This window comes from Meleagris gallopavo, chromosome 1 (assembly GCF_000146605.3).
Source record: "Meleagris gallopavo isolate NT-WF06-2002-E0010 breed Aviagen turkey brand Nicholas breeding stock chromosome 1, Turkey_5.1, whole genome shotgun sequence".
Classification (NCBI taxonomy): domain Eukaryota; kingdom Metazoa; phylum Chordata; class Aves; order Galliformes; family Phasianidae; genus Meleagris; species Meleagris gallopavo.
Window position 1 is genome coordinate 187,938,204 of NC_015011.2, and position 25,446 is coordinate 187,963,649.

Genomic DNA, 25,446 nt, shown 5'->3' on the forward strand with positions numbered 1-25,446 from the left:
CTGTTATGCTTTTATAACTTCTCATTATCAGTCATGGAATAAATCTTCCAGATTTTTTGAGTTTTAGATTCCTGTAGCTTGAAAAAAAAACAAAGTATGAGCTTTGTTCTGCATTCAGCCAACATGAGCATGCTGATATGTAGAGACAGATGATCACAAATTATTATGTTAATGCAATTTAAAAATATTTGTCTGCTATAATTGAGTTCATGCAGCCCTCCTGGTGTGAACACATGTAAAAATGCTTTATATTGTTACAACTGCCATTTCTAGTGATACAAGTGCATTAACACTGACTTACAATGATTAAAAACAAATCACATCTGAAGTTAAAGCCACACAGGTTTAACTTTTACACTGTAATGGAAGCATGACATCCTGCAAGGAGATTTCTGCCCTGTTGCAGTGACTGGCATTTTAAACCTGTCTAGAAATGAGGAGATGTGTGGTTAATTATCACTAAGAAGACGGTGATTAAAAAAAAAAAAAAGAGCAAGCAAAACTAAAGCACAGTAGAAACTCTCCTAGTGAAGAGTGAAACAGGGACCAGGACTGTGACACTGATTTTCCTATGAAGTTTTCAGCAGGCAGATTAATCTCAGACACACCTCACGCTGACTTTTACACGTGTACCTGCTAAACTTTCTGGGTGACTTTTCTCCCCCCAGCCTTTGCTTCCTCCATCTCCCGGCAGGGCTGCCTGCAGGATCTAGTGATCCTGCTTCCGGACAAAGCTAAGCAGCCTCCACCTCCCTCCCTTCTTCGCTTCCCTCCCCAGCTACTCACTCCCTCTCTCCCCTCGGGCTGGCCGGATTCCTGGGGCAGAGCATGCAATCAGTTCGCAGGGAGCAGCCACTGCAGCAGGAAAGATGCAGAAGCACAACCAGAAGGAGCACCTCTACAAGCTGCTGGTGATCGGAGACCTGGGAGTGGGCAAAACTAGCATCATCAAGCGCTATGTCCACCAGAACTTCTCCCCCCACTACCGGGCCACCATTGGGGTGGACTTTGCCTTAAAGGTCCTCAGTTGGGATGCTGAGACTGTGGTACGGCTGCAGCTCTGGGATATTGCGGGTAAGTACAGAAGGAAACCTGTTCCCAAACCATCAAGAGACTATAGACAAAATATAGATCTGTATTTGTACCAGTCTTTAAATTGCCTTTGTGGTGGAGGAGAGAGAATTTGAAGGTAGCTTGAGATTTTGGAGTTGCCACAAAGCCAGCAGACGCATAAACAAGGGATGTCAGAGCAAAACTTGTCCTGCCTGATTTCTTTCCCAAGCCCTCAGACCTGTATGGGGACACGGACTCCTCTCTCCAGGTGCCCTGACTCTTCCCTGCAGCTGCCACATCATTAGACTCAAGATCTCTGGGATGGGAGAGAGGTTGACTGGAACTTTTTTGCTCATTTAGTTAAGTTAGTGGAAGAGATGAGGGATTCAGTAAGATTGCTAATATGATTTTTATAGTTAAAAAATAACAAAACAAAAAAAATCATGGTGTCGCTTTGTCATAGTAAGTTTTTTCCTTCCTTTCCTCCCTCTTCCACCTTCCTTGCGCCCAATAAAACGTAAAAACTTCTGCAGCTATTTGAAATTTGTTTACATTTTGCCAGACTTCTGATGGTTAAAATGTATTTGGTAAGATTTACTTATCCTCCAAGAATTAACTACTTTATTTTATTTTAGTCTAGAATAAAGAATCTAACATCAAGCAAAAAAAAAAAAGATAATTTAATCTTGGGGGCGGCTGGGGAGAAAAAGAATAAAGAAGTCCACCTCTATACTTGCATATTTACATTATTAAAAATAGGGAATTGGCATTGTTATAGTCAGTGGGATTTTTTTATATTTACCTTCCAATTAAAATGACAGCTTTTACTTTTTGCCAACCCCCTTCCTAGACTTGAAGAATTTTTGAGTCAGTGGGCAAAATAGAAGCTGTATATGGCATATTTTGCGTGCTGTAAGTAATCCTTCCTCATGTAGCATACATGAGAATCCAAGTTCAGCAAAAACACGACAGCTTACAGCTGAAAGGAGGGCATCTTTAAAACTCTAAATTAAGACACTGTGTTCATTAAGTAGGGAAAGAAGGTGCAGATTACATCAGCTGTTTTAGGCAGCTGTGCCTGCCTGTGGGCTCAGGGTTCTAGTATGGTGTTGTGCCGAGTAAAACTACTGAAATAGGAAAATTCTTAACATTCATATCCATGGAGGGTGTGCCTTTCTTCCACAGTTAGCTGACTCGTATCTGAGCACTGAATTTGGCATTGAGGTACTAAAACTTATGCAACAACGCTGCTTTGTGCATACCCTTAGCCTTTTTAACAACCAGATAGTTTTGGGGCTTTATGGTACTAAATAAGCCCATGTTCAGTATTCAATATTACAAGTTGGAATAATGGGGAAAGCATTGCTTTTATTGCTCATCAGTGATTGTAATAATAAATATGTATACACCCATCAAATTTTTTTTGTGTGGGAGAAAAAAAAGACTTTTAATAGTAAATTCTGAATGCATTAGGGACTTAAAGAATGTATTTTGCATGCTTTGTTTCAGAGATTTATTACACTACTAATCATGTGCTGGCGGATCATATGATGTAGCTTTCAGTCAGGCTGCAGAAGCAATTACACCGAGTTGTAGTACTGAATGACTAGCATGCTTTCTGAGTTATCACACATGACAGAGAGAATTACAGCACAGTACTAAATTTCATATGAATTGCTCAATTCAGAGCATCTCTGTGAAGGTCAAGACAGTGGCCAGTAATAAATAGAGTGCTGTCTGAGTTTTAATGACTTCTGCGTAAGGAGCTGTAGCTGTTGATGGCTGTACATAGAAAATAAGTTCTGCAGGTAACACTCTCCATTCAGAGCAGCGTGGAGTTACAATAATGCATCTGACTGGTGAGGAAAAAAAAGCGTTTAAAAATGATAGTGAAGTGAAACTGATTGGGTATATGGTGGGAGTGGAAGTACTTTGTCCTTGTTGTGGCTGTCATTTGTCATCACTTGCAAAGCACAGATATATAGGGGTAGGAGCAACCTCTGTCTTTTGCTAGAATCTTTGTTACTATGTCACGTTTAGCTTTGAGGATAAAAGTTATAGAATCACAAAACAGGGAGGAAGGAACCATAAAGCCCACTCAGTTCCAACGTCCTGCCATGGGTTGGTTGCCACCTCCAGCTAAGGCTGCTCAGGGCCCATCCAACATGGCCTTGAGCACCTCCAGGGATGGGGCACCACAGCTTCTCTGGGCAGCCTGTGGCAGTGCCTCCCGTCCCCATAGTAAATAATTTCTTCCTAACATCTAACCTAAATTTCCCCTCCTTCAGTTTAAAACCATCCCCCTTTGTCCTATCACTATTAAACCATGTAAAAAGTCACTCCCCTTCCTGTTTATAAGCTCCCTTCAAGTACTGGAAGGTTGCAATGAGGTCTCCCCAGAGCCTTCTCTTCTTCAGATTGAACAAGCCCAGTTCCCTCAACCTTTCTTCACAGGAGAGGTGCTCCAGCCATCTGATCATCCTTGTGGCTCTCCTCTGGATCCACTCCAGCAGCTCCTTCCTGTACTGTGGTCCCCAGGCCTGGACGCAGTACTCCAGATGGGGCCTCATGAGGGCAGAATAAAGGGAGACAACCACCTCCCTCTCCCTGCTGCCACTCCTCTGTTGATGCAGCCTGGGATGCTATTGGCCTTCTAGGTCGCAAGAGCACACTACTGGCTCATGTTCAGCTTTTCATGTACCAGAATCTCAAGTCCTTCTCTGTAGGACTGCTCTCAAGGAGTTCTTCCAGTCTGTACTCACATCTGGGATTGCTCCAACCCAGGTGCAGCAACTTGCAATTGACCTTGTTAAACCTAATTAGGATCTCATGGACCCATTTTTTTTCAAGTCTGGCCAGCTCCATCTGGGTGTCATTCCTTCCTACTGTTCTGTGAACTGCACCACTCACTTGGTGACATCAACAAATTTGCTGACGGTGCACTTGATTCTGATGTCTATCATGGATGAAGATGTTGGATACAATGCATTTTCTCTCTTTAACCAAGCTTAGAGGATGTTGGCTTAGCATTTAGGGAATTTTTACATTGAAGATAATGCTGCAAACGTGTCAATATTGTTTTGTATCTGTACTTCTATATGAATATATATGTGTGCGTATCTATATATATAAGATATCTCTGCATTTCTCACATTCCTATCTCTCCCTTCATACAGCCAATATTACTACCAAGCATAATGTGTATTCTTACACTTCACTGTTTGCATCAGTGGGCAGTAAATTGTTTAATAATCTAAAAATAATTTTATCAAAAATATTTTGAGTAAAATTAACGTGAAGCTTATATGCATTATTAGTAAGAATATACCTGGTGACTTCATGGGTGGAGTGGTGCACTCTAGCCACCAAAGAACCGATTTTACCAATTACAAACCTCTGATAAGAATAGGTACACATGGTAACATTCTCCTTGTCTTTAATTTCACCTCAATAGTTCAATTTTATTTCACTGAATGTCCCAAAAAACCTGCTGTGGTATTCACGTATTTCTTGAAATATGCCATCACTTCTACTGCTGTGTGAAATATCTTGAAATCTTGCCCCCTTCCCTCTGGGGTAGCTCTGCAGAAGAAACCACCTATTGCAGACAACATGTCCAGATGTCTTTGCTATTCAGTTCTCTGTAAGGCTCCTCTCTGTGCTGTTGTCCATGTGTTGTCCATGTTTAGCTGTAGACTTACTGCAGGCAGCAGCTCTCTGGGAGAGGTATGGTGCAGAAAGCAGCACTCAGAGCCTTCCCCTCACCACTTTCTTTTTCAGAACCATTTCAACACTGCTGTTACTCCTTCTGCTGTTACCACTCTACATGAGTGGGCTGCATTATTCACTGTTAACAAATACATATTGGTTTGCTTTTACAAAGCTGGATCTCGACTCATAAGCACTTGGTCCACTGCATTAGAGACATCCAGGCAATACCAGAGGCAAAAGACCAGTTTAATTGCTTTCCCTGCAATTTCCACCTTCAGAAGCAACAGTATTTGCATAGATATAGTCACATGACTTAGTAGTTGTAAATTTGCTGGGACTGTTATACTCCAGAAGGAGTAAAGAGGCCATTCACTAATGCGAGACACAGTGTAAGCTTTCGTGCCTGCTGAAGATTACAGTACATACACATGAATAAGATAGTCATGGTGATTTCCAGGCTAAGTTACCTTGAAATTACTGTTCTACAATCATAAATATGTCCCTCACTTTGATGGTTTTCTTTCAGCAGTGATTCGATGGGATCTGAGAGCCTGATCCAGCCCATAGGTTGTTTTTCCACATTTTGCATGCCAAATGCAGGGTGCCTTTTGGCTAAGTTTTAGTCTTACTTTTACAAAGACAGTGTAGACATAAGGGGGGAAAATTCTGAAAGGTGCTTTTAAGTGGAAGATAAAATGTGTTTAAATCTTTTGCACAATTTCTAGCTTCTCAGTTTTGGGTAAAGACCACTGGTTCCCAGCTTTCCCCTTGTAGGATGAGGGATAGTAACAAGAAGTGAAACTCATTGTAAAACTGGGGTTTAGATGGTTTTAATCAATTTTTATCGAAGCTATTTTTTAGATATTAGCACTTTCTCATTAGTTTTTATAACTTTATCAAAGATGATAGTGGCTTGTGGAGATTGCAGAGTTCTACAACTTATTCTTATGTAGAGTGCATTTATATAAGCTATAAAAGTTCGGGTGTTGATAGCTTTAAGCTTATTAAATGATACCTTGCTGCGAGGTGCCTCTGATATCAGTATAAATGTATGGACAAGTACAATTCAGAAAGCAAATCCTTCTTTTGAATGGACATCTTGTTGCTTTAGCACCTTCATCTGTTTGGGATCACTTCAAAGTGGATCAAAATTTGTCTGGTTTAACACTTAGGCATCTTTTACTGAACCAGCTGAGTGTTAGCTACTATTTTTCAGCTCACCAGGGTGTCAAATAATCGAGTCATAAAATCATAGAATGTCCCGAGTTGGAACGGACCCATAAAGATCATCAGGTTTAACTCTGTTGTTGATATTTTCCTGGTTTCAGGTTTTGTCAATTCCTAGGTTGTGCTACTTTGCCTCCATGGGGAAGCTTATGTGACCTCTTAAGTGACTATCCAGGCTGAGAAGATGGCCTCTGGGTATCTCTCTCAGTCCCTGACTAAAAAGAGACCTAGTCTTAGATACAGTCAGTGAATGTTAGTGAATGTTAGTGAATGAAGTTGGGGCTGGTGAATCTCAATGGAGACCACCATCTCACTGCACCAAAATCATCAGACGTGTGGGGTTTGATGCCGGATGCTGCATAGTGGCCTTGTAAAAGATGCAGCAAAGCACAGTGATCCACATAAAAGATTTAAGAGGTTTCTGGTTCTTCCCATTAAAAGCAAAACCCACCTGCCCCAGATTCTTGCTATAAAGCATGTTCTAATGTTCAAGACTGCCTGTGAGATACCAGTGAATACCTAATGGTTGATCTATTTTCTAACATAATTACTGCCTAAGCCATTGTGTTGCTGAAAACCTGAGGCCACATTCTGACACCTTTAATACATCAAACAGTGCCTGTTTTGGTGAGTAATTCTGCAAAAGGAAATGGTTTTAGGAACCTCATCTATTAAGATAACTGTTTGCTCACATAAAGTGGGACCTTTGGAAAAAAAGTCTTCCTGGATGCTAAGACAATATTTTGCACTGCAAGCACAGCACCGACAGAGTTCCCTTTCCAGCTTTGCCTTTCAGCTTAAATAAAAGAAAATCTATTTTGCAAATGATATAATACTAAAAGTCTGTGGTTACAAACCACTTATTTTCAAAGTTTAATTATGTCTTTATGCTAAATATGTTCATATATTAATTGCAGCTGATAGGGAAGAAGATCATTTTAAAAAGGGGTTAGACACTTTATTCAGCCAGCAGCCTCATTTCTTTCCTTTCTTTGAAGTGATTTCTAATGGAGGTTGGTGAGCTCTCTCTGCCTGCAGAAAGCAGTTTTTACAGGTACAGGGGCTTCTCTGTAGAGTGAAAAACCTGGGTATCCACAAATGCAGTTGAAAGTAGGAGAAGAAATTAGTGTCATAGAATTTGTCAGTGTTTTATGAGGCACTATTAGCCAGAAGAACACATCTTTGGAGCCTTTCCTTCCTCCTTGTGATACATGATTTATATGCTGTAAATTAATGATTCAGTGCATGTTCTATAACAAAACATCCCACCTATCTTAAAGAACTGTGTCACAACAACTTGCACAGTATGTAAGGTCCAAGTTCAGTTATTCTTGTATCTACATCACATCTGCATGTAAGCAACTAAGAAATTTACATGAAAAGTAAGAAGTATTACTGTAATGCATCAAAAACAAGCTGTATTTCTTGTTTCTGACCTCACTGAGATGTTAATGAGATTTCTGTCTTTTTTTGCATATACTTTCTAGTAGATGAAAAACATTTTCTCAACAAGGAAATTGCTGAATAGCACATGACTTAACCATGAATCTGATTTTCCCTTCTGATAGGAATCATAAGACATTTTAATAAAGATTACCATATGAAATTTTCAATATGACCTTATATTTTCTGGATTTTTATATTTATATCTTGCTTTATCAGTGGAGAGTAGTGTTTGTTAAAGGAAAAAAAAAAAGATTAATTTGGGGAAGTCAGATACAGATTGGTTTCTGAGTCCTTCAAAAGACCTTGCTATTGCTGGAACAACTACTGCATAAAACCAAAGATGAATACAAATAGGTGGTATTGTCTCCATGATGTGCATTCAGTGAATTCCAAGGACAGGCCCTAAATCTGCCTGGTCAGTGCCATTTCCATTAAATGCATGTTCTAGAAGCCTAGGTCTCATTCTAGCTTTACATTTGACAACACATTTAATCACGTAAAGCCTCTGCAGATAACCTCCCTGAGGTCAGAGAAACTGGCAATCTTCTTGTCTTTGTAACCTAATCATAACTACAGGCATCCAGAAAATAAGGCTAGAAACAGGTTTCCATGGAGCATTGTCTATTTTCATAGCTTCTTTTCCCAGCTGTGGAAGCTTATGATTAAATACAATGCCTGTCTTGCTTACAGATTGATGTAATTGTTAGATGTTTGGGGTATTTACAATTGTTCATTTTTGGGCCACAGCTTGGCAAAAAAGATCAATGGAAATTCTTTTCACTTCAAGGAAAATCTTTGTATTTTCAGAATTTTTTTTTTCAATTTTCCTGTGAAAATAGCATACATATTAACAAAACCCTTATCACCAATATATCGCATCTTAACATCATTAACTTTTTTTCACTGTTAATCATATGAAATTTGAGATATTTCCACACTGGAACCTAATGTTACTTTTTTCCTCACAAAAAAAAGCAACAAACGCAACAAAAAATCCTTGTCTAAATATATTTCCATAAAACTCTTTGAATTCAGCACATAAAGCCATAAAACTTCTAAACAGATCTAGTGTGAAACTTCTCCCACCTTTTACTGGAGCAATATAGTTCTTTATATTACTACTGCTGTGCTGGTTCTGATAATGCTTTCCACTTCTGTAAGATTTCAAATTCACCTTTCTCACCTTTATGCTTTGCTTCACTAGTAATTAAGTTCATAACGAATCTAATGTCTAGTGTAGCTCAAGAGCTTAATTAAGTTATGGTTGAAAATATGCAATACTTTCATGCATAAGGAGATCAACCGGGTTAGATATTTCCCAAGTAATAATGTAGTGTCAAGGAGCTTCAAATCTCATACCTAGATCTTTTGTGACTTTTGTTTAAAATCCTATGAAGTGTACCAAGAGCCATGGTACTTTCCACAGAAATCTGGCCACTTAATAAGACTGAAGTTCAAGCTTGTCATACTGTTATTACATTTCCTTGCATGCTTGCTTTAAAACTCCTCTAGCTCCTTTTTCTTGCTATACTTTCATTCTCATACAAATGAGTCTAGCACTGTAGTTACACTTATTTAGACAAATAATAGCTTTCCAGAGGTGTCAGACTTAGGAAATCAAGCTCTAACTTCAATAGCGTTGCACTAGAAAATGTGCAATGTGAAATACTGACTTAGATCAGAAGCAATGATTATTACAAGTTGTTTTTGTTTTTTTCTTCCCACGTTCATAACCACAGGTCAGGAAAGATTTGGAAACATGACCAGGGTCTATTACAGAGAGGCCATGGGAGCATTTATTGTCTTTGATGTTACAAGACCTGCAACATTCGAAGCTGTGACAAAATGGAAAGAAGATTTGGACTCTAAGCTTGTTCTTCCAAATGGCAAACCTGTGCCAACAGTTCTCTTAGCAAACAAATGTGACCAGGGAATAGACGTTCTTATGAACAACGGCATCAAGATGGATCAGTTCTGCAAGGAAAATGGGTTCGTGGGCTGGTTTGAAACATCAGCCAAGGTAATGTTTCAATTTCTTTTTAAATGTTTTTCTTTGTACAGAGAAATTGGTTCCCAAAATAGCTCACAGAGTTGAAATGTCTAACTTGCATTGCTTCTATTTTGGTGGATTTAGTTAATGGTAAATTTGCAAATTCATAAAGCCTTCTGTGGTAATTTGTATTTTCCTTAGGTGTTTTATTCCAAAGCAAATTATATGCAATGATATGAAATGCAACTTCTCTTAAGATTATAGACCAGTAGCAAATATACAACTGGACAACAACATACTTTGTAATAGCCTAGGGAAGAAGATGACTTTTGGTAAGATGCATAGCCTATTTCTTACAAGGATATGAATTTTTTCCCATAAGTCTTGCATTGAATGTTGTTTCTAAATATTTATATGACCACTGTCCCTTAGAAATCTGATCTGAGACAAGAGCTTCATTGTGTTAAATTCCAGAAAGCCAATCCATGAGAGCACTCATAGTAGTCTAAGTGTTATAAGCTCTCATTCTCAATGACCTTTTCAGAAAAGTTACATAACCAGGGAGGAGAAGAGTATTGAAGCTGCTGAATGAGCTTCTCTTTTGTTCAGTTCTTTGCCTTGGTGCGGATTTCGTGGGTGACCATAAGAAACTCAGGATTAAAATCAGAAAGGCACTGGGATATTTAGAGTGAAAAGACCAGTATATCCAGGTCATGATTCCCATACATCAGTTTGAAGTTTTTCATACAACTTCACTACATAAAAATTTGCAGAGCTGACATACTAAGACTGAGGTTCTGTGAAAGGGAACTGTCTCAAAGACCCTATTTGACTATATGACACCTGCATGTTGTTATAGTTTGTGAAAGATTGTTATAACCTTGGGACTTCTCATTTATGTAGTTTAATTTGAATAAAGGACCCAAGAAATTGTGATAGTTTCTGTAAAAACTGTATTCTAAAAATGCAGTAAACTTTAATAGGGTTACTGTGCAGGAATTATGGAAAGCATCTGCCTCTAGATACACCTTGACAAGATTTCTGTTTATGAAGAAAGGATGTGACCAAGAATAAATAAATATGCAGAACAAATATCCACCATTGTATTTTCAAAAGCTTTTAGTATGTATAGTCTTTTAAATAGAGCCTTTGTCCTCAACCCTTTATCTATAAATCTGCTTTGCATTTCCAGCCTTTTGTCTGCCTTCAATTTTTGGCTCGTATTCACAGAACTGAGGAGAGGGGTGCTTGACCCCTTCTATGCTGAATGGACGTTTTTGAATAAATATGTTGTCCCCACATACCTAAGTTCCACCTATATTTTCATCTCAGTGCCTTGAATCACATTTTTCCTCTAACTCTTTTGAAGCAGAGTGAGAAGCCTGTGACGTGGCTGTCTAGACACCTCTCAGAGTAAACGGAGAAAAATGTACCTTTCTGTATCATCCAGAATTGGACACATCTCCCTAAAAGGAATATTAGCTCTCCATTTACTGTCAAGAGATCTTAACTCTCTATATCCTCCCTATAGCTGTCTAAAATTAGCTTATATGATTTACACACTTTTTATATTTGTGTAGTTTCTATCACAATGCAACCAGTTTTTTTCTATCACATTCAATAAAAAGACAGGAAATTTCATATTGTGATTCCTAGCATCAACAATTGTATCCAATTAATTTCAAGTTGCTGGAACCTAAATTTTCACTATTTTGATTATTTCATTTCTGTCATGACAATGATTTCTAGTAGAAGCTTGATCGTATGCGAAATAATGATTTAAACACAATTTCTCAATGGATATTATGTTTATTATATTCTCCGATTATGAAAACTGCTCTCATCATTTACAGCCTGGGAGGTCATCTGGATATTTTAAATACAATTTGGCTCTGACTTGGCCAAAATTTTTAGCAGACTGAAAGACAGTTTTGTATTCAGTTTGTAAGAACACTTCATGAAAGTTACTTAAGAATTTTTGGATGATATGCTTGCATTTTACTTTTCTTGGCATCTTGACATCTTCTAAAGTATTAATACTTAAAGGAAGTCTCACTTGTAGTTAGCAGAAGTAATAGCAGGTAACTGTTTCAAGAATTTTATGAGTTGTGGGCTGATATGTCATTGTAGTCAGCGTCTTCTTGTTCCTACTGAATGGCCTTCAAAGTAGTCACTTTTCAAAGTCCTCTTTTCAGGGAAACATTTTGGTCTATGTCCATGAGCAAATTATCTTTCTCTACGAATAGGGTTCTCCTCATTCCTGCTGATTTGTGCTGGATGAAGCCACTAGAAGCCAGTGTTCCTCTATAGGACAACCAAATATTTGCTGTGGATTGTGTTTAGTTCTGGTTTAACTGAGAGACTGAGATCTCTTACATCGGGTTCTTCATGATAATTATGGCAGAAAGTTAATTATTCCAGGAGAAAAGGAAAACCTGGGGAGCAAAGCATTTGGAATAGCAGCTGCAAGTAGAAGATATAGAGAGCTTGGGGAATTTATCAGGACAAATTATTTTTTGTGTAAGAATTTCATGTTCTGGCCCTTTTCAGTATTCTGTTAGGTGTCCATCTGCCTTTCAGGTAACAAATAACATGAAATATCTCATTATAGTTGATATCAAGCCTGTGATGTGTGATGTTGTATATGGCTATTTTGTTCAGAACTACTTATTCTTCATTCCTGACATGTACATGAGTCTACATATCTTGGGGACAAGAATCAATTCACTAAAAACTCAAGGTCTAATGGCAAAATCAATCACCAAAAAACAAAACAAAACAAAACAAACAAACAAACAAAAAAAAACCTGGGAAGAAATGTACAGCAGATTGTTTAAAATGCTTGAATCTATAAGATTTACAGAGATAATGTGAATTTGATGGAACAGAGGTACAGGATAGCTCTTGATTGAGGGATAGAGGTTTCATTATTCTAGTTTTTGGTTTGCATCAGCAGCTGGTCACTGATCTTTAACCTATGAATTCTAGAAATCAATTCCTATTTGTTCACCTCTTAAGAGCAACAGATTTCTAGTGACATGTACAAACAATTTCAAAGGTGGCTTGGTAATGGAGGGTGGCTTGTCTTGGGCAGAACTGTGGAAATGCAAAGGACAATTAAAAAATATCTCAAAAGAGGAAAATTCAGACTAAGTTTCTCTAATCCAAATAGGCTTAAGATTTTGAGTTATTTGAAAACAATAATTATCTAGATTCTTCTTACTTCATTTAGCTTAGAAATAACTGCTGACCAAGCAGTCCTCTGCTTACCACTGAAGTCATGTTGGAATATAAAGTAATCCAGCTATGACAAGACTTGTCTTCAACAGCCATTGCGGGGAGAAGTGAGAATTGAGGCCCCCATTCCTTTTATTGAACTATTTTTTGAAGATACAAGCTAGGATCTGATATTCTGAGATCTCCACATCTGATGTCCATCCAGAATTGTAGGCTTTAAAATGATTCAAAGCAAAGTAATCACACTAAGGACAGTGAAATCACAATATTTATGGTGAATTAGATCACAATAATTTCCCCATTTGGTCTTTTTTTTTTTTTTCTACTAAACAGAAGTTCTTATAACTATTATTTTAAAATACTAGTTGTAGCATGTACCCCGTATTCTTTCAGCCTAGGGCATATTAAATAATAGAACTTGGGACTGGGGAAAATAAAAACTTGCCTATGGTTGCTATAGAAAACAGAAACTCTTTTCTGAAGTGGAATAACACTGACAGAGAAGTCATCATATTGCAGCTAGCAGTTTTAGCAGTTCAAATAAGTAATAACTCTTTCTGGGGTATCCTGGAATAATTAGGTCTCCAGAGTTTTTCTGCCAGCATGCTTGGAAATGCTATCACCTTCATAACAAACTGAATATGATTTATGTGTTTTGGAAAAACAATGGTGATTATTTATAAAAATGCATCTTTTAGTTCCAGTTGCCTTGCAAGCTGTATATGTACCTACTATATTTTATGCTGTCAATGGTTTGAAATTTTTTTCTATAACACCGGAATATTACACCAAAAACATTGCTGTATTATTCCCTGGTGCCGTTTTTCTTAACAACTTTAATATAAATCATTTGAGCCACCTAATGTATTCTCTTGTGTTAGCCTGGATTCTTACATTAATCTAAAGGAAACATTCAGCCTGTTCCAATCTTCTGCTCCCTACAAAGATAAAACTTATTTTGACAGATTCTTATGTAAGAAGAACCTTGTTGGGCAACAGCACAATGCAATATAGTCATGTTATATATATTTCTATAAGTCCAGTAGAGAATCTGGTGTCTTTTACATGTGTCTTTGGTTCACTCATATTGATTAGGAAATTATTTAATGAATTGCATTGAAAGAGAGGAAATTTAGAGTGGATGTTAGGAGAAAATTCTTTACTCAGAGGGTACTGAGACACTAGCAGAGGCTGCCCAGAGAGCTGTGGGTGCCCCAGCACTGGAGGTGCTCAAGGCCAGGTTAGATGGTCCCCGGGAAGCCTGAGCTGGTGGCTGACAACCAGCCCATGGTGGAGGGTTGCAACTGGATGGGCTTTAAGGCCCCTTCCTACCCAACCATTCTATGATATGATATTGTATAATATTGTGAAAAATGTTTTTTTAAAGGAGGAAAATTTCTCATTCCTGTTACATGTGTAATTATCCAGCGTGTCACTAGCGTAATTGAGAAGTACACTCACTTTTTTGAGACTTTAAACCATCCTTGCCAATGTTTCCCGTTCAAAGATGGAAGCTTTTAACTTGGATTAGAATAGCATCAATGTTAAGCTTATTATCACTTCTTAATGAAAATAGAACCATTCATCAGAACAGACAAATCAGGCAAAACAGAGTGTGTTTGAAAATACCTGATTCAGAAGTGAATTTAAATATCTTACTTCTTCCATAGCTGTGTTATGATTATGCTTGGGTCCCTCATTCCATCTTATAATACTGCTGTCAGCATCAGAATTAGGTAAAAAGACATAAAAATTTTGTACACATTGCCCAGAAGGTCTAGTAGGCAAGATTTTCAGATTCTTACCAACAGGGGCTTGCAGACTGATTGCTGATACCAGGTAGCTCTAGACTACTTGGACACATCCTATTTGGACCTATTTGGAGAAAGTTATATCATCTTTCCTTCATTAGGAAAGATAGGTAATAATGTGTCCTTCCTGCAGCTTGTATAGAATGTAGCTCCCAAACACTGGACAAATCAGGAGTCCTCTTTGCCACTATTCTGCTGGATAATCTTTCAGAAAGTCACTCTATCTTTCAGAAAGTCCTCTATCCCCAGACTCCTCCAATGAGTAATGTATTGCTCCTTACATCGTCTTTTTAATTTGCCCCCCTTTCAAAATCTAATCCATCTCACTGCACAGAACCATAGAAAATACTTTGGCTTCTGCCATAAACCAAGATGTGAGGCTGACATCTCGACAGAAGATTTCAGTTCAGATATATAGTCATATATATATATGTATGTGTGTGTGGAATACATTGTTGATTTTGTTTCCTGGAACTAAAAGAAGAGTTGCTTCAGAGCACACAGCAGGCATCAGATCTATCCAATAGCTCTCTGGATCACTGTTATGAAATATATTGCTTAGTGCTGGTCAAAATCGGTACATTCACAGAATCACAGAACTGTTGAAAAAGGGGCATCCTGAGGTCATATCTGATCATACCTGACACCTTGCTCAAGCAGGGGCACCTAGAGCAGATGGCTCATGATGGAGTCCAGTAGGGTTGTATCTGGACAGTCCCCAGCCTCTTTAAGCAACCTGTGCCAGTGTTCAGTCATTCCCACTGTAAGAAATTGTTCTTTGTGTTCAGAAGCAATTACTTATATCTACCTCTTTACATAAACCTGGATGTTTTGACATTTCCCACCAAAAAAAAAGAAAAAGTCATATTTTTTTATTCCAAACAATCAAGTTGCTCAGTTCAGGAAAATCTTATATCTAACAGAGCCTTTGGCTGAGGTCTGGGTTAGGACTACTCTTATTCCTCAGCCCTGGGGGCTGGCATGCCTCTGACTGCAACCAGCCTTTCTTCAGGCAGACTTCCCTGAATCCACACTTGATCTGCTTCTCCTGATGGGAAGGTTTCTTACTGTATCATATTCAATGAGCTTTAACAATTCAATTCCAGAAATTATCTTGTTCTTGGTAGTGCAGTCAAGGCAGTTCACATCTGTGAGTTTCATGTTCATGCATCTGGATGCTTTTTAACTTGTGCTGTTATGTTTTCCTAGAAACCCAACCATGGTGATACAGCACATCTTAATAAGTCTTTGCTGCCAGCACTTTCCAAGGGAGCACTGATAAGGGAGTTTGTGTAGCCATTCCTCAAAGAGGTTGCTCCAGAGAAGTGCAGATTAAAAAGTCTTTAAAGCCTTCTGTCTGCTCCTGGATTTTATTGCATGATAGAAAGAAAATGGGGAAACTATGTAGTTGACACTGAGTTCCATGTAATATCAAGGTGTTCTGGAATTTGCAAATGTTTACTTATGAGAAGCTGATTATCTTCATCTCCAGTAGGGTTCACATCCAGGTCCAGTCTAGGGTTCACATCTCTAACTGGTGATGGTTTAGATGTTCCAAGTGCCCTTGTTTGGCAGATATGCTTGCACACATGTTATAACAGAGTAGTTCAATTGGAAGGGATCTTCAAAGATTACCTAGTCCAGCTGAAAGGCTACTTCAGGGCTGATCAAAAGTCAAAGCACATTAATGAGGGCATTGTCCAACTGCCTCTTGAACTGACAGGCATGGGGCATCAATCACTTCTCCAGGAAGCCTGTTACAGTGTCTGACCTCCCTCATGGTAAATAATTTTTTTTCCTCTTCAGAACCTCCATTGGTACTTCTTACTGCTGTTCTCACATGTCTGGTCATCGGTTTGCCCTCTTGGTTGCTAAGGCATGCTGCTGTCTTGTGTTAACCCTCCTGTCACCGTTACCCCCTATGTCCCTTCCTGCTGAGCTCTCCAGCCACTCATGGGCATCATTATCTATGCCCATGTCTGACAGTTCTCCATCCCAGATGCAGCACCCAGCATTTTGCTTCCTTGCACTTCACACAGTTGTTGACTGCCCAATGCTCCAATCTGCAGATCCCACTGCAAAGCTTCTCATCGTTACAGGGATTCACCAGCACCTCCCAGCTTAGTGTCATCAACAAACTTGCTAAGGATGCATTCAACTCCTGCATCCAGATCACTGATAAAGTGCTGAATAGATGTGACTTTAGAATAGAGCTGTAGGGAACACCGTTGGTGACCAGCTGCCAGTCAGATGTAGCCCCATTTGCTATGACACTTTGAGTTCTGCCCTTCATCCAGTTCACTATCCAGGGTATCATGAACCTGTTTTTCTCACAGTTGGACAATTTGAAGGAAAAGGTGATCTGCAGCAGTCATCACAATTCTTTTGGTATTTCATGTAGAACAAAATGTATAATAGTGGCAACAGTTAAACCATTTCTACATAGAAAGACATTTCACTCTGTTCTCTCTCATATATATATATATATATATCATTTTTGAAACATAATTTTATTTTTAGGCTTAATGGGATCTGTGTCCATGTTTCAGTACGATCAGCAGGGCGTCTGTGATTATTCCTCTCTGTCCAGTCTTACATCTTGATTGTTTTTCCTTTGTATTTGCTGGATGAATTTGCACCTGCTCCTTTTTCTCAGTCCTTTCCTGGATTGCTTTCCAACACCTCCTCTTCACTGAAATTGTCAGATCCCCGGGTGTCTGTTTGGATAGCAGATCACCTCCTACTCTCTGCAGTTGTTTTTCTCCCTAGGAGAGTATTGATTTTTTTCTCTTATTTATTTATTTAGTAAGTTAGGTTTTTTTCCCCTACGCTGTAGGAGGAAAGGTGCAGAAATCAATATTTCATTAGATAGATCAGAATCAAGCAATATCTGGTCAACAGAACAGGGACTAGGATTAAGGTTATAACAAAAGGCAACAACAGCATCAGAAGGGGGATGGTCAAGGCATAGAGCTGCTTTGGTGGCATGAGCATAGACTCCTTGCAGAGAGTGACTGAATGTGCTACTTCTCACCTGTACCACATCCCAGCTGTCATCTGAAGCATGGGAGATTCTGAAAGTCAGCTAGAGGCTAGAGGCTAGAGTTGGATACAAACTTAAGAGCAGTAGTGCTGGCTGTAGAGGTCACCCTTCATCTTTTGCTCCCTTGTCATCTGGCAGAAATTTTCAACTGAGCAGTTTGGACCATTCAAATACACATTCATTCAGGAGTCACTGGGCCAAAAGCTGGATGATAATATGACTGATTCAGGACACACTGTGGATGGGATCTTTTATTCCTTTCATTATTGCATAGAATAGCAGAATGGCTTAGTTGGAAAGGAACTTATGATCATCCAGTTCCAACCTCCCTTGCCATGGAATTTATTCCTTTCCACTAATTTAGAACCAAGAGCAGAAAATCGGTAGCATGGCTGGAAATGCAATTTGCAGAGTTGGTACTCTGGCAGAGAAGAAGGTGGACATAAACTGAAAATCAGAGTTATTCAGGTGGAATGGTGAGAGCCCAGCACAAACCTTATAATAATCAGTAGATCTGTGAAACAGTAGACTCAATCTAAAATGCAACTAGCAAAGAAATCAGCAAGATGAGTTGACTTTGGTAAATCATTTCATTAAAAAGGAGAAAGAGCAATGCAGAAAAAAGAAAAACATTTCATTTCAATTTTTCCCCTAAATATTAAACTAAATATTTTGAATTTTTATGTCAAAACAATATTCACATGTTCAGTTTTGGCTTTCTTCCCAAAAAGCAAAAAGAAGGTTTAGTAATCTGATTTTGATTTGGTTTGAGTTCTAGTTGAGGTAGGATAGCATTGCCTTTCTTTCTGAATTTCTAGTTTCAGGCACCTGGAATTTCATCTAGCATCAGTGAGAATAAGAGATGGTCACCTGCACCCATGTTATGTCCCTGTGGGCTTGGGATCAGTCCCTCTTTCCCACTCGGATAAAATGCTGATCTTATATCTCTGACAAAGTGAATTGCTGCTAATACATGTCAACATCAATGGATTTGGGCACAATCTCAGAAAGTCACTAAGGCATTCTTGAAAAATTATGTACTGCCATCCCAGAAGAGAAGCAGCACATAGCTAAATGAAGTGCTTACCAGTCAGTCAATAACAGAAAACATAATAGGAAAGACTCATGACTTTTTTCACATTTAGCAATCCTGTTTTATCATTAGCTCACTAAGCAGCTCTGAGACATTTCTCATTGCCTGTTTTTTTCTAAGAAAATTTCACGGTGTCTTGAAAAAGACTTTTGGTGCCTGCCTAAGGAATTTGCTTGTCTGGTCCCAGAGAACCATGTGATGCTGCAGCCCTTTGACAGCTCAGTGCAGATCTTATTCTCAGCTCTTTTTTACTTTCCAGGCGTTACTATACAAATGGCTTGTCTAAAGATTTCTTTTTCCTTTTTTTTTTTTCTTTTTTTTTTTACAACCAATGGATATTCTTTATCAGACAAAGTTCAGATGTTTAAATTCAGTTGTTCAGTTGAAGAATCCTGTGAATTGCTGGCACTAATTAGCATTTTCAGTTAAATACACAGACTTCAAGTCTTTATTGTGGTGCGAAAGTGAGGCTCACAGCGTAGTTTGTGGAGCTTTGCAATAGATTGCAAGAGGATTAGAAATCAGCCTCACAGAATCCATTGCTTTGGTTTTTGATCTCCAGGCTAGATGTGGCTCTGGGCAGCCTGGTCTGGTGGTTGGCGACCCTGCACATGGCAGGGGTGTTGAAACTAGATGATCACTGTGGTCCTTTTCAACTCAGGTCATTCTATGATTCTATGATTTTTCATGTAATTGCACCATCCCTATTGGTATCACACACATACACTTCAGTTTATTTTTTATAGATAAACTCCATACTTAAACATCTCATCTGACTTTTTTGAACACATGCACAAACAAAGTGTTTCACATTAAATTTTGCAGGCTATTTTGTTAGTGTTGCTGCACTGACGCTGAGCATTTTCTGAAGGTGGACTTCATGGCATTGTGTGTGTGGGTGGCTGTGGTCTCAGTACAACATGGAAATGTGGGTCAGCCTTAAGTTGCAATAATATATAATTTTCTTGGAGCAAGAGAACTACGTATGTATACATCAGCACACACATATATTTGTAGATGAATTTACATATATATGTATTGTTCGTGTGTGATACGATATTCCATATCAGCAGTGAGTTTCAATCTCTTGCTGTAGAATCATGGAATCATAGAATCATGAAGATTGGAGAAGACCACCAATATCATCTATTCCAACCAAAAGTCGCATAAAGTACGTGCCAACAGCTAGAGTGGAACAGAGCATTTTATACCAGAAAACCTGACTTTTCATTCCAGCTACACTGGTGGCTATCATTAAAATATCCTTACTATTCTTACTCAGTATTACTGATTATTTTATATATTGCGCTAAGCTGTGTCTCACTGATGAGGTTGTTTCAACTCTGCTTAGTCTATAAACAGAATAAGGGTTCAAGCTGAACATCATGTGGAAGGAAGACCCTTGTAGGAACAGACATACTGTGCATTTCAATCTGAGTCCCTGGGGTGAGGATTTCTGTCTTGAAAATAAAACCAGAGGTGGCATATCTCTTCTGAAGCAACACTTTGGAGATAACACAGCCTCAAAAAAAAACCAAAAAACGGAGGAATCTTAGTGATATAGAGCTTATTTTTGCTGTTTTGTTAATAACTGGAGATTGTATTATTTTTTTCAATGAAACTGTTCATCTGAAATTTCATTGAAAACAGTGTATACAGAGACCTTCCCGAAACTGTGGAAACGTCTCCTAAAAAGTAAGTCATTAATGGCTGTAATTGCTGTTGGAAAAATATTACTTTGAAAATCAGAGTTACAATCATTCAAGTCAAGAAGTATGGATTTGGGAGCTTTACTTCAAGCATTTGTCTCTAACATCTCTTTAGCATTTGTTTGTTTAGTTTATTAAAGCAATCACATCACTAAGACTTTGGATAATTTGAAGTGAGATCTGTGTATAATTTAAAGGAGATGTGAATCATAAAATACATGAAACCTAAGTAATTTAAAAAAAAACAAAACAAAACACTATCGTAAGCATTATTTAGTAGAGTCAATTTTTAAAAGTTGTTTATTAAGGAAAGTAAACTTTTGATGTTGCCCAGAGAAAAGTTTAATTATATTCAGGAAATATGCAGCATAGTGCAATTAATATTGACTAATCAACCTCTTTCTCCTTCACTTGCAGGAAAATATAAACATCAATGAAGCTTCCAGATGCTTGGTGAAACACATAATTGCTACTGAGAGTGATCCAGTTCAGCCTATTGAAACAGATATTATAAAACCACACTTGAATTCTGGCAAGATTGTCAGCTGTTCGGCTTGCTTTAAATCCTAAGAGACTTCCAGACTATTCAGTTCAGCAAGAGCTGAACAACTATAATTCACAGTGTATCCTTCATCCAAAATACCCACCCTACCCAGATTGTCCATAAACAGATTTCTGTCACCTCAAAAATCTACTTACATTCTTCCATAATTTGTTAACAGCTAAAATTTTCATTGCAAACTTTTCATTGATAGCAACTATTCAAAACTGCCACTGATTATTAGTCAAATAAGACCCCTGGTGATGGCTGTGTTTTCCTGGCTGGGTGTCACCATCAGTGATATCAAAACCTATTTCTCTGCACTGTGGTTTCTGAAAGCTCATTTTTTGAGATGTTCCTGCAGCAATAACCTACTTATTCCTTGGTTCTCCAGCCCATCCTCTCAATTCCCTGACCAGACAACCATCATCATTACACTGTTTTGCTTCCCATTACACTTGAATGTTCTCTTTTTGCATGAGAGAAATGATGATGATAATGAAGATATAGGTGTTCAGGGAGAGGCAACAAGAACATGCAATGTGAAATATTCCCAAATTCATTCTCCTGGATGAGTTGGCAAGGCTGAACTTGCAGCAACCATTCATGTCATTCAGTTCTTTAAAAGATCTCAGATTGTGAGACTGAAACCGCGGTAGTTTTTGCTGTCTCTTCCTGAAGACTTACAACAAGTAGAGGGTGATAAAACAGTGAATCAAGGGTAGTCTGACAGGTGATGGAGCTGACAGCTTTCAGAAAGGTTACCTGTTCCAGAAATCCTGCATCTCCTCTGAAAAAAACTCAGTGATTTTGTTCCTACATCTCCATCCCTCATGCCATGTATTCCACAAGTCCCTGAATGCATCCCTTCCATTACGTCGATTCTTGTAGGAAATTTTTTCACGGTGTAATGATTAAACTTTGAAGGAACAAATCTTTATTGAATAGTAGGATATATGTTTTCTGAAAACATTCTCATAGAAAACAAAATTCTGTGCATGATCATAGAAATCAAAATGATCATAGGAAGCAAAATGGAACAGTCTTGAGGGTAAACACTCTTGGAGAATTCGCAGCATTTGTTGAGCTGCATTCTAGAAATGAAATAGTTGACTTTCAGAATCTCATGAAATATGCGTGGACTCATGCAGACAAGTGTCTGGACAAAAAGTCTTGACATCTGGTTGCAGGTTCCGCAAGACAGACTTTGCCTGTCTCCTGCCACAGGCAAATCACTTCCACTTTCTTGTTCTCATTCAGCCTATTCTCCCCTGAGCTATCCCCCCTTGAGCTGTGAAGATAGGTCAGTGGCAAGACCTATCTTCTGAAATGAGTTTCTGTCCTTGGAGATGTGTATCACCATGGAGGAGGCAGAGTGTTATACAGGTGTTTGCAGACATCGCTGCAATACTCCACAAAGAGACAAAGGGGTAAAGCTCCCAAAGGCTAGCAAATAGGGTATGGCTAGGAAAAACAAAACAAAAATCTCCATAGTGATCTTATGTTGTGAAACCCCTGGGGTTCAAGTGTCACTACTGCTCAGTCTGTTACTGAATGCTCTGTTACTATATAGGCACTGCAGATGAGAGCCAAGGATGGAGATTTGGCCCTTTGTATGCTTTGCTTACAGCCTTAAATTGATACATATTTATCTTAGGATTTTAGAATAAGAAAGCAAGTTTTGATCTTAAAAATAAAAAGCCACATTCATGATTCACCTGTACGCACACACATAGATTGAAAAAGCCCTATATAGATGTATGGACTGGCTTTTTTCAAGGAGAATAACTTTCAGATCTTGATTTCAGTGTCATCCTTTAACACAGGCTCCTGCTACGATCTGGGTCAAACACCTTTCTGCCTCAGTTTCCTCATCTGTAAAACAGGGATTGATGTACACACCTACCTCACAGCACTCCTTGGAAGTTACTGTTGGCACAGTGCCTTGATATGTTACACGAATGCCAAGATGTATTATGGCTCAGAATGAATTATGAGTGCCCTCTAGCATAAATACATGGTGCTGTAATGCCCTAATGTTTAAATCTACCCATTGCTTGTCTGTACTGCAACAATTAGCTCCAATTATTCCACCTCAGTTAACCTGGTTGGGGTTGTAAAGCAGCATGGGGTGCACGGGATGATTTGATTAGCTGCAGATGTGCTGCAAATGGAAACTGGCTGCTCGGATACCGTGGTACTAGTTTAATAATCTCAGCTGCTAGGCTGTAATTAAGAACTACTGCCAGGTCAGTTATTTCAGATTTAAAGCATTATTTAAGTCAAGCTGTATGGATGCCTTAGTAAGGTTAACACTTAATTCATACCTTCAGCTAGCACTGTGGGGAACACAAGCACCTAGGCATATAGATGGCTTTTAAAAGGCTTCACAAGCCAAAACCCATGCTTTACATGTAAATGTAGATGCCTCAAGCAAAGAAAGCTGCTGTTTCTTCCCCCAAATTACTATGTACTCATCTCTAGTTATCTTCTGATCACTTATCTTTAATAGCTTTTAGGCAACATTCATGCTTATGAGAGCTAAAAAGTCTGGGATAATGGCAATTTAAAAAAAATAAACATAAATAAAACATTTAGAGGATATATAGTTTTTGTTTCTGATTTTTTTTTTTCTTATTTTTTTCTCTTAATTTTGCTTCAGCGTGTTTTATAAACCTCTGGTCTCATTATCTGTTCCCTGTATTTCTGTTGTGTCAGATTTTGCTGCAATCACAGTTTTGGGCCAAAATACGCTCTAATAGATGAAGGTCAGAGTTTGGTCCATTTCTAGGCTAAACATTATATGATGTCACACAAGACCTAAAGTCATACATATTTATACTACAAGAATAAGAAAAATATGAAGAATTAAGCTTCCTTAGGAAGTTATATAACTCCAAATATTCATATTTATTTGTACTCAAGTGGTAAGAACCTGTCAAGTCTCCTTCTATAATGCAATAAATGTGTGAATGCCACCTGGGCATCTACTAAATAAAGCCTTTGCAGAAAGAGTGGTTGTAGGCAGACCAAAATGAAAGGTTTAATTTGAAATTAATGAGCTCGCTAGCTGATACCTTTTCAGGAACAAATGTAATATTTAATTATACTGTGTCAATCCCAAACAGATTGGATTTTTAAATTTTTTTAATTGATGAATTCTATATTATACTTTTTTTGCTAATCATTATGGATCAAGAGTCTTAATTGCATAGCCATTTCAAAATGAAACATTTTCCCCTTTTGCAATAAGGTTGATAAGAATCATTAAGGTTTGAAAAGGCCGATAAGATCATCTAGTCCAACTCATAACCCATCACCACCATGTCCACTAACCATGTCCTTCAGCGCCATAGCTACTCAAGTGGGTAAAGATACTGCAAACTGGATTTAAAATTCACAGTCATTCCAGTTCTCTATAAAACCTCAGGATATCCCAGCACCTAGGACCATGGGATACACAGCTGATGTGCTGGTCATGAAGAATGAGACCCAAACACTCATGAAAAATGGTTAAGCATCTCTGCTAAAGATGTCAGATAACAACTCAACCACAACACCAGCAATGATGGGGTGTCTTCCATTTTCTGTCCTCAAAGGTGGAGACAAGTAGTATCTCAAAGTCCTAAATACATTTAGGTGATCCTAAATAACTTGGAAAGCACATACATATACCTCGAACAAGAAAATAGGAGTGAACTGCAAATTGTGCTCCTCTATGACTGAAAGATCATGATCATTATTTATTTAATCAGGTTGGATTTTCAATAAAGAGCCATTAGAACACTTAAAATTCGAGTCTTCTCATACACCATTTTTAAGATTATGCTTTTTCATTGAACTTTTCTGTTCAGGAACAGTTATTCCTGACAGTACTTTCTTTGTGATATTATGTCTTCAGACTACCTCTCTTTCTCTCTCTCATTTTTCTTCCTTCTATTTTAATTTACTGGACCATATAAAAGGGGAGGGAGGGTGAAGGGGCATGTTTAAAGAGCAATTTTGTTTTACTTCTTGAAACAGCATGTTCAGCTGGCTGAAGTGAAGTTCTTAAATACATGGGGGAGCAGAGTTTTATGTCAATTGCCAGCAAACAGTCAATGGAAATATATTTTATTGCACCAATATTTATGCATGTGACTGCAGGTCCTATTGTAATTAAAAAAAAGATATTTCTGACTAAATGTGGAATATGAGTGTTTTGTTAAGTTAATTCATTAACTTTGTAAGGATATACAAATAGGCAGAAGTTAATTCAACTGTTCTCATTCACAGTCAATGTATGACATATTCCTAATGGCTTTGTTTTTTGCTTTTTTTTTCCCACTTGTTTCTTTGTTTTTGTCTTTGTCTTTTTGGCCTGGAATAGTTTCATTAAGACTGTTTCCTTTCTGTACATCCTCTCTCACAAAGCATCCAGGTTAGCATTTGACATTGATTAAAGGCTTGCATGTCTGAGAATGAAACTTCCTACTTTTTCATCCATTCGTCATTCCATTTGATTTGCAATTCCAGATGCAGTTTTTATAACTCTGCCTCTTGAGAGAGCTGCAGTTCAAAGTCTGTTTTCTGAAGGAAGAAATTT

General features: G+C 38.2%; 1 protein-coding gene across 1 annotated transcript; it reads left to right on the plus strand.

Moving 5' to 3' along the window:
- Nucleotides 1-735: 735 nt before the first annotated feature.
- On the plus strand, nt 736-25,207 carry RAB38 (RAB38, member RAS oncogene family). The gene is made up of 3 exons (XM_003203523.4): nt 736-1,074; nt 9,177-9,457; nt 20,738-25,207. The coding sequence occupies exons 1-3, from the start codon at nt 870-872 to the stop codon at nt 20,888-20,890; spliced, it is 639 nt and encodes a 212-aa protein (XP_003203571.1). The 5' UTR covers nt 736-869; the 3' UTR covers nt 20,891-25,207.
- The last annotated feature ends 239 nt before the right edge of the window (nt 25,208-25,446 follow it).